At 49.4% G+C, this 9,104-nt stretch overlaps 1 protein-coding gene across 1 annotated transcript; it reads left to right on the top strand.

Annotated features, from left to right (window-relative positions):
* The first annotated feature begins 3,521 nt into the window (after nt 1-3,521).
* Nucleotides 3,522-8,752, top strand: LOC112122582 (zinc finger protein RFP-like). Its single transcript, XM_024221348.2, has 6 exons — nt 3,522-3,944; nt 5,507-5,602; nt 6,380-6,610; nt 6,855-6,877; nt 7,846-7,961; nt 8,666-8,752. Exons 1-6 carry the CDS (start codon nt 3,528-3,530, stop codon nt 8,734-8,736), a joined length of 954 nt encoding a protein of 317 aa, XP_024077116.2. The 5' UTR covers nt 3,522-3,527; the 3' UTR covers nt 8,737-8,752.
* The last annotated feature ends 352 nt before the right edge of the window (nt 8,753-9,104 follow it).

Here is a 9,104-nt window from a genome sequence, read left to right as displayed (position 1 = left end):
TTTTTTTTTTTTTTTTTTTTTTTTTTTTGCTTGGGGCGGCAAAACCTATGGAGCCGGCCCTGACAATGTGATAAACTAGTGGTAATGCTGCACCAGACCCCCGCCCCCTGGTGTAAATCCATGTACCTGCAGTGACTTCAACTTGCACCACGTGAGCACCTGGTCCAACATTGTCCCCAGGTGTAGAGCGGCTCATGTAACTAGCTATATCCCCAGCAGCATCGCCAGTCACCAGTCCTTCCCCCTTGCAGGGGGGTGTCCTTTGCTGGTTCCAGAGGGCTGCTCCTCCGGTTTCCTGTTGAATCTCATCATGACATTGCTGTATTCCAGCCAGTCCAGAACGAGGGGCCCAGGGACACGAGACACAGCAGGGCGAATGTGTTTGACTGATGACTACGGATCTCAAGCAATGCACCCTGTGGGAAAAGAGCAGCATGTGAGACCTTCTCCTCAAAGAAAATGATTTCAGCTCACACCACCCTTCTGCAACAACGTATCAGTTCCCCAGTGCAATGCATTAAATAGCTGCCATGTGGTACCCAGTCGCAAAGCAGCCCATGGAACTAACTATCTCCCTACCAGCATCTCTGGTCACCCCTCCTTTCCCTCCCAATTCCCTTTTCTGGCCTCACAAGACCACTCCCCAGATCTCCTCCTGCAGCCAGAATGGGCACGTGGCCTGAGAGCTTCGGAGACTTGAGTTCTCTGTTCATCCTGTACCCCATGCAGCGCCGGGGTCCTAGTGCCAGCTCCCCTCACACACGCTGCCTCAGCCATTGGGCCTCAGCCCTGACCTGGGGGACAGACGAGTTTGTTTCCATGGTCTATAGAGTCCTTGGATTCTCTACAGAGACTTACAGCAAGGGGAACAATCAGTGCAGGCCCTGCTGGTTACGTTCATGTGCAATGGGGACAGGCTGAGATCCCAGCACATGCCACCCCGGCCCTGATGGACTTTCAGTAACTGCCCACAGGGGTCAGGGTTGGATTATTAAACTGAAAATAAACCAGCAGGGCACTGTGAGCAGGGGCGGCTCTATGTATTTTGCCGCCCCAAGCACGGCAGTCAGGCGGCTTTTGGCGGCGCGCCTGCAGGAGGTCCACTGGTAACATGGATTCGGCGGTATGCCTGCGGGTGATCTGCCGGTCCCGCGGCTTCAGTGTACCCGCCGCCGAACCGGCGGACCTCCCGCAGGCATACCGCCGAAGGCTCCCTGACTGCTGCCCCCACAGCGACCGGCAGGCCGTCCCCCACGGCTTGCCGCCCCAGGCACGTGCTTGGTGCGCTGGTGCCTGGAACCGCCCCTGACTTGAGGAGGAGTTCTTGCTCAGGAAGGGAGCAGCTCTACCTGCTCACAGCTGCAAGAGGGTTTTTTTTTTTAAACTTTCCACAAGAAAAGAAGCAGCGATTGGGGATAATAAAGTCATAGAAATGTAGAACTCGGAGGGACCTCGAGAGGTCATCTAGTCCAAGCCCTTGCACTGAGGCAGGACTAAGTATCTAGACCACCCCTGACAGGAGTTTCTCTAGCCTGTTCTTCAAAACCCCCAGTGATTGGGCTTCCAATCTCCCTGGAAAGGTTATTCCACAGCTTAAGGACCCTTGTAATAGGAAAGCTTCCCCCTGCCTCCGCCCCCCCCATAGCTAACCTAAAGCTCCCTTGCTACAGATTAAGCTGATTACTTCTTGTCCTGCCCTCAGTGGACATGGAGAACAATTGATCTAACAGCGCTGAACAGTTTTGAAGACTTTTACCGGGTCCCTTATCAGTCTTTTCTCAGGACTAAACATGCCCAGTTTTTAACTTCTCCACTGTCAGCTTTTCTAAACCTTTTACCATCTTTGTTGCTCTGGACTGTCTCCAATTTGTCCACCTCTCTCCTAAAGCTGAGGCCTCGCTAGTGCAATATGGACTGGGACAATTATCTCCAGTGTCTTATATAACAATCTGGTCAACATACCCCAAGATGCCATTGGCCCTTTTTAGCAACTGCAGTGCATTGCTGGCTCACATGCCGTTTTTGATCCATGATGATTCCCAGATCCTCTTCAGCAATGCTACTGCTTTACCAGTTATTGTCCATTTTGTATTTGTGTGTTTGATTTTTCCTTCCAAAGAGTTGTACGTTGCACTTGTCTCTGCTGAATTTCCTAGTGTTGATTTCAGCTCAATTCTCCAGATTGCTGAGTAGAGGCAGTGACTGTGCATTCAGAGATATCCTGCGTATTTTAGAACAGGCCTGAAAAATCAGAAGTTTTTTTACTTCATGTAATCAATTCTTGTCCACTATTTCTAGCCCAGTGTGCATATGTCTGGCCTAATGATTGTTGTGAGGGACAGTGTGATGACTGTCAGGGTGGGGGAGTTAAGGTGGTAGTGAGAGAAGAACGCAAACCCAGGTTCTATTCCTTGCTCTGTCAAACTTTTTCTGTGGACTTTAAGCAAATCCTTATTCACTCTGTGCCTCACTGTCCTCCTCTGTATCAGAAAGGGGATAACCGCCCGTCTCTGCCCCATCCCGGCGTTGTGAGGGAAGTGCTCAGATACTATGAGGACGGATGCTTTCTACCTACCTTGGAGAGTCGGCAGTGCAGCCCGTTCCACACGGGCGTTGGTCCCGGCTCTTACCATTGTAGCCCAATTCGTTCCATTCTTTTCGAAAAGCCCCAGCGCTCAGCGTGCTGTGCTTGGATGAGAAGAGCAGTTTTCACTAAAAAATAATCTAGTCTAGCAGAAAATCTTGAGAATGAAACCAGAGTGACACCCAAAAGCTAACAAACAAAACTAAAATGTCAGTCGAATAAAGGAAAATGTAGGTTTTGTTTGTTTTCATAGAATATCAGGGTTGGAAGGGACCTCGGGAGGTATCTAGTCCACCCCCCTGCTCAAAGCAGAGCCAATCCCCAGACAGATTTTTGCCCCGATCCCTAAATGGCCCCCTCAAGGATTGAACTCACAATCCGGGGTTTAGCCGGCCCATGCTCAAACCACTGAGATTTATGTTTTAAATCTCATAAATCTGAAGCTTGGGGAACAATTTCAAGATTTTCGCTTCAGCCATAGGGGCTAGAAACTTCCTTATTTTAGAAACTGACAGGCAAGAGTCTCAGGTAGTCACATGCTTCCAGGAGCTGGGGGTTAAAGCAACACTAAGTAGCCTAGACTCGTGATAAAATCATGAGAGTTGGTGACACCGGGCCCCTTGACACTGAATCCCAGCAGCCTTGGTGTAAATGGCAAACAGGCCTTTCGAACACTGATTCCTGTTTTAACCAACTTTTTAGCTTGTGAATGTAATATCCCCCCTTAGAGTCACAGGGGGCTGACTGCAGGACCAGAACCTTCTTAGTGCATTTTCCACAAAAGCCTCCAGGGCTGGAATGTTGCCAGGGGGCTGGTTCCAGCCGAGCAAGCAGCAGGAGTCAGTGCCAGGAAGGGAAACGCCCAGTTATTATTGTAGGAGGCGTCACTTCCACTGAGCTCAGGAAAGTGAAACTCACCCAGTGCCACTGCCCAGAGGGAGCCATGGCTGCAGAGAGCCCCTTGGAAAGTCTCCAGAATGAAGCTGCTTGTCGCATCTGTCGGGAGCTTTTTAAAGACCCAGTGGTTATAGGCTGTGGGCACAGCTTCTGCCGAGTCTGCATCACCCAGTGCTGGGAAGGATCCGATATGAATTTCACCTGCCCCGAGTGCAGAGAAACCGTTCAGCAGAGAAACCTCAGGCCCAACAGGCAGCTGGCAAATGTCCTAGACATAGCCAAACGGCTGAGTTTCCAGGCAGCAAAGGGAGCAGGAGGGGAGAGGATGTGTGGGGAGCACCAGGAGCCTCTCAAACCGCTTTGTGAAGAGGATCAAACCCCCATCAGTGTGGTGTGTGACAGATCCTGGGCTCACCGAGTTCACACAGTGGGTCTCATAGAGGAGGCTGCCCAGGAGTACAAGGTAGGGAATCACTGTCCTGTCTGATTCATTCTAACAATGTTAATTACAGGTTAACTTTGTCAATAACTCACCCCTCAGGTCACACTTAATTTCTCCCTCCTACAGCTGTGGATGTAACTGCATCATTAGGCTCTGTAAAGCCTTCACTGTATGAAAAATGATATGAAAAGACATGTACAGGGCAAGGTGGCTAATGAGGCGAAAATGAAGACTTTAAAGATGATGGATGTGGGAAACATTTCTCTAGGCAGCTGAAGCCATTTCAAATCTAGTTCCCACTAGTGAGATACGTCATCAGGGATCTTACAGCCCAACTGAAGCTGCTAAATGATCAGTGAGGTTTAAATCACAAGAGCTGCAGGCTCAACTATGTGAGAGTGCTGCCTTCAGGCTGGAGAAGGGGGAGTTTTTTTAATTATTATCATTACTATAATTATTAATATTTGCATCCCAGTAACCACTACAAATCCCAGATGAGATCTGACCTGGATTCTGCAGGGCCCCTGCAAAACACAGAGACAATCCCTGTCCTGAGGAGTTTACAGTCTAAATCAGGAGTAGGCAACCTATGGCACGCGAGCTGATTTTCAGTGGCACTCGCACTGCCCGGGTCCTGGCCACCGGTCCGGGGGGCTCTGCATTTTAATTTAATTTTAAATGAAGCTTCCTAAACATTTTATAAATCTTATTTACTTTACATACAACAAGAGTTTCATTATATATTATAGACTTATAGAAAGAGACCTTCTAAAAACGTTAAAATGTATGACTGGCACGCAGATCTTTAAATTAGAGTGAATAAATGAAGACTCGGCACACCACTTCTGAAAGGTTGCCGACCCCTGGTCTAAATAGACAAGAGACACAAAGGTTGGGAGGGGAAAATTGAACCATAGAGAGGGGCTTTGACGTGCCCAGGAAATGAGTGGCTGGGAACAGAAACTGGTTCTTCTAAGGCCTAGGCCAAAGCTCCAACCACTGGGCCATGTTGCCTCCCCGACAGTACCTGCTCGTGATGAAGTGTGGCCATTTCAAGGCCGAGGTTTCCCACTGGGATTCTGAATTCCCGTATTGCTCCATGAGGGGTAATACTCAGAGGCTGACCAGCACTAGGGGAGGTCACTGAGCCAAACGCTGTGCGGACCCCCAGCACCTTGAAACCAAACATAGAAGGGGCGGGCCCCAGACAGCGCAGATACCATTGGGATTAGACTGGGTTGCAGTCTGAACGGTGTTATTGTGTATGTGGCCAAGCACCAGCCAAAGGTGTTAGCGAAAACTTGTCAAGTGTAGGTTTATTGATTCGCCACCATGTGACTCCAGTTTCCTGCTGGTTTTACTCAATGGAGAAAGAGGACAAATTATTCTAAACTGTCTGAATATAAAACAGTCCTAGTCTCTGTTAATGAGGTTTGATTTCCTTGTGGTTCCTGATGTCATGGACCCCGTAGGGCTGACAGTCACCTTAAGGGGTCTTGGGTTGTGATGGAAAAAAAACCCTCTCCACATACACACTCTGAACCCTCAAAATAAACTCACTCAAATCATTTCTGTTTCTCCAGGAAAAGATTCAGGCCCATTTGGAGACTCTGCGGGAAGAGAGAGAAAAGCTGCTGGGATTTAAAGTGACTGGAGAGGGGAAAACCCGGGAATATCTGGTAGGTGCCCAGTGTTATTAACCTGCAGAGACTTGCAGTGGGAGGTCTGTTGTGAAACAGATTCCTCTGTGGCCTTGGAGAAAGTGGACTTGTGTGTGTTTCTCCATGACCAGGGATTGCTATGTTAGATTCATGTTTGCACACACACATACACTGGCCCTGCGAAATCCTCTGGCTGGATCAGGACAACATCATATTCTGCAGAATCTAAACTTCCATTCCAGTTCATTTCTAGCCTTTGCAGCTTTCACAAAACTCCTCCCAAGGTGAACTGACCTCTATCCCGGGCAGCACCGTCTGCCTGAGTCTGCAGGCATTTCTTGCCTTGTTTAATTGTTCGATTCTTTTTTTCTCCCTTGGCATCTCTGTCAATGTAGTGCTGAGTCCTGCCTCCTCTGCTCTGGGTCTGGATTAACATAGACCGCTGATAACACAGTGCCCTGCCCATGGTAGTCATAGAAACTTCCCATTGAAAGATATTCGGGCCGGTGAGAATTAGGGTGAACAGATGCCCTGATTTTATAGGGACAGTCCTGATATTTGGGGCTTTGTCTTGTATAGGCTCCTATTACCCCCCACCCCCTTCCCGATTTTTCACACTTGCTGTCTGGTCACCCTAGTGGGAATGCGTTAGGAAATCCTCTCCCTGTTAACCACAGGGTAAAGTCAAGTGTCAGACATCTTAGAGCTTGCAAAGAAATTGTGTCTCCTGCACACTTGGCACTCCATGAAAGGACCCTAGATTCTATGTCCCTGGCCTGCCATTTTTTTTAATAGATCCAGACACAAGCCGAGAGGCAGAAGATTATGTCTGAATTTCAGCAACTGCGGCAGTTCCTGGAGGAACAAGAGCGACTCCTGCTGGCCCAGCTGGAGAAGCTGGACAGGAAGGTTGTAACGATACAGAATGACAATGTCAGCAAACTCTCTGAGGAGATTTCCCGTCTCAGTGAGCTGATCAGTGAGCTGGAGGGGAAGTATCAGAAGCCAGCGACTGAATTCCTGCAGGTGAGACTGAGTTAGAAACATCCCAGATCCCAGCACAGGGACAGGACAGCTCCTGAATCATGGGCACTGGGGTCCAGCAGTTGGAGATCTCAGTGTCACTCAGAGATATAAAGGTGACATTGAGTCAGCGGATCCATGGCCTGGGCTTTTCCTCATATTTGCAAAATCCCTTCCCTGGGATCCCCAGTGGGTGGCGTCATGGCAAGTGAGACTAAGGTGGTTTTTCTGTCTCTTTCCTCTCTAGCACTTCAGAAGCACCTTGAGCAGGTACGTGGCTCTTTCTCACCCACCTTGTACTTCACGATGCTGTGAAAGGGCGTGGAGAGAACATTAACAGCACGTCTCCACAGGACTCTACAGCAAAATGTATGGGGCAGGGTCACTTTTTGGATACAAATTTCTCTGATCAACTTAATCCTGAGGGTCTCAGCCTTTTATAGAAGACTCTGGAATATCTATTCAGTGGGAAAGACTGACCTAAAGTACTTCCTGGAGATGTGACACCCTGGGGGACTGGCTGCCTCAAGGTTCTGGAGATGCAATCAGGGGTGGCTCCAGGCACCAGTGCCCCAAGCGCGTGCCTGGGGCGGCAAACCGCGGGGGGCACCCTGCCGGTCGCTGGGAGGGCAGCAGTCAGGCTGCCTTCAGTGGCATGCCTGTGGGAGGTCTGCCGGTCCTGCGGCTTTGGCGGCAATTCGGTGGTGGGGACGCCAAAGGCGCAGGACCGGTGGACCTCCCGCAGGCATGCCACCGAAGGCTGCCTGACTGCCGTGCTTGGGACGGCAAAAACCATAGAGCCGCCCCTGGATGCAATACGGGCCTTTCATCCCTGGCGTACTGGTAATAATCAGACCCTGCTCAGCAGGGATCACGGGTCTTTTCCACTGGAAGTCTGTCTAGAGACCTGTGTGGAATGAGCTGGTTTGGGTGCAGCCGAGGTCTCAGTTTACTACCTGAAAGAAAGATCTCATAGCATGATGCACACAAGAAACCTGGAGCAGACCAGTGTTGGTGCATGGAGGCCAAGGAGAGAATTCGCCCTGGAAACTCGACTCCTCTTTTATCCTCAGATCTGCTCTGTCCAGGCCAGAGTGGAAGAACATGAATTGGGCTTTTGGGGGAAGGTGGCACGGCCATGGTCTGTGTCGCAGGCCCTATAGAGCAGCGACTTCCTCTATCCAGGAATGATGGCGAGTTAGTGACTGGAATGTAACAATGAAATTCTCTCTCCCCAGGTGTGAGGCGGGGAAGTTCCAGCAGCCAGTGGAGATTTCTCCGGAGCTAGAGAAGAGACTCAGTGATTTCTCCCAAGAAAATATTATTTTAATGGAGACACTGCGGGAATTCAAAGGTAGTGAGAGTTGGGATCTGGAAGGGGAAATCATGGTGTGTCTCTGAGACTGTGGGAGGAGTTGGACTCTGGCCAATTGGTTAATAATTAGGTTATGTATCTATTTAATAAAAAATGGAAAGTCATCAAATTGAGCAGGTGTAGCAGGGCCCCAGGCCCCAGGATGTCTCACGCTGATTCATTTAGAGAGCTTTGGCAAAATCATTCAGGTAAAAATATAGGAAAATTTGGGGTACCTCAGTTTCTCTCTCCCAACTACACAACTCGAGCACAGGGCTCGAGAGCACTTTAGAACCCAACGTTTCAGGCCACTTTTGAAATGTGGACCCAGCCCATCATTGTGCTCTGGCCCCCTACGGCAGCTGGTGTGGGCCAAAAGGGAAGGCGTAAATCCTGGTGAGTCCCTCCAGCACAGGAGCCTCTTGTGTGTAATCCACAGCAGCTGGGAGCTGCAGGGGGCTGTGCCTGTGGACACTCAATGTAAACAAACTCTCTCACAGCCCGCCCGCGAATTAACCCGATGGGCTGTGAGCCAAAGGCTGCTGACCCCTGAAATGGAAGGTGTCAGATTAGTTATTATTAAAGAGGTGGGTGTGTCTCTGGTTCTCTCTCATTATTAAGACATAATTATGTCAGTTAAGAATGGGGATGTTATAAAATATGACAGCATGAAATCTCACCTCTTTTATCCTTTCCATCTCCAGACACTCTGCTATCTGAACCGGAGACAGGCGCACACAGACAGGGTAAGATTGCAGGTGCAGGTTATCTTTAAAAGAGGAGACCATTCCCATGAAAAAATTTCCATTAATTTGAAGCTAAAGTTTCCAGCCAAACCAACCAAACATTAACTGCTAAGGAAATCCCAAGCTAAAGTCACACAAACAGTCCTGACACCAACCTTAGTGCTCAGTTCACGCCCACACCGGTGAATAGAAACAGATACTGACCAACATCCAAACACCCTTAACTCTGACCCTGGGGGTTTTATAGATATTCATAGGCCCTTTCAATATTAAATTGAGAGGAATGTGGAGAGAGCATTCTCCCCTTAGGACAGACACACCCCTCGCCTTTACCCTGGCAGAGGGGGTCTCCCTCATAGCTCTTCTCCAACATCCAACCTTTCCTTAGGCCAGGGCT

Source organism: Terrapene carolina, unplaced genomic scaffold (assembly GCF_002925995.2).
Source record: "Terrapene carolina triunguis isolate 2854851 unplaced genomic scaffold, T_m_triunguis-2.0 Scaffold38301, whole genome shotgun sequence".
NCBI lineage: Eukaryota > Metazoa > Chordata > Testudines > Emydidae > Terrapene > Terrapene triunguis.
This window is presented reverse-complemented; position numbering and strand designations above follow the sequence as displayed.

Excerpts from the sequence above, each read along its gene's own strand:
- LOC112122582 (XM_024221348.2), top strand. The coding sequence starts at position 3,528 with ATGGCTGCAGAGAGCCCCTTGGAAAGTCTCCAGAATGAAGCTGCTTGT. Across the intron at positions 3,945-5,506 it reads AGGCTGCCCAGGAGTACAAG|GAAAAGATTCAGGCCCATTT; the intron begins GTAGGGAATCAC and ends CTGTTTCTCCAG. Across the intron at positions 6,878-7,845 it reads TTCAGAAGCACCTTGAGCAG|GTGTGAGGCGGGGAAGTTCC; the intron begins GTACGTGGCTCT and ends CTCTCTCCCCAG.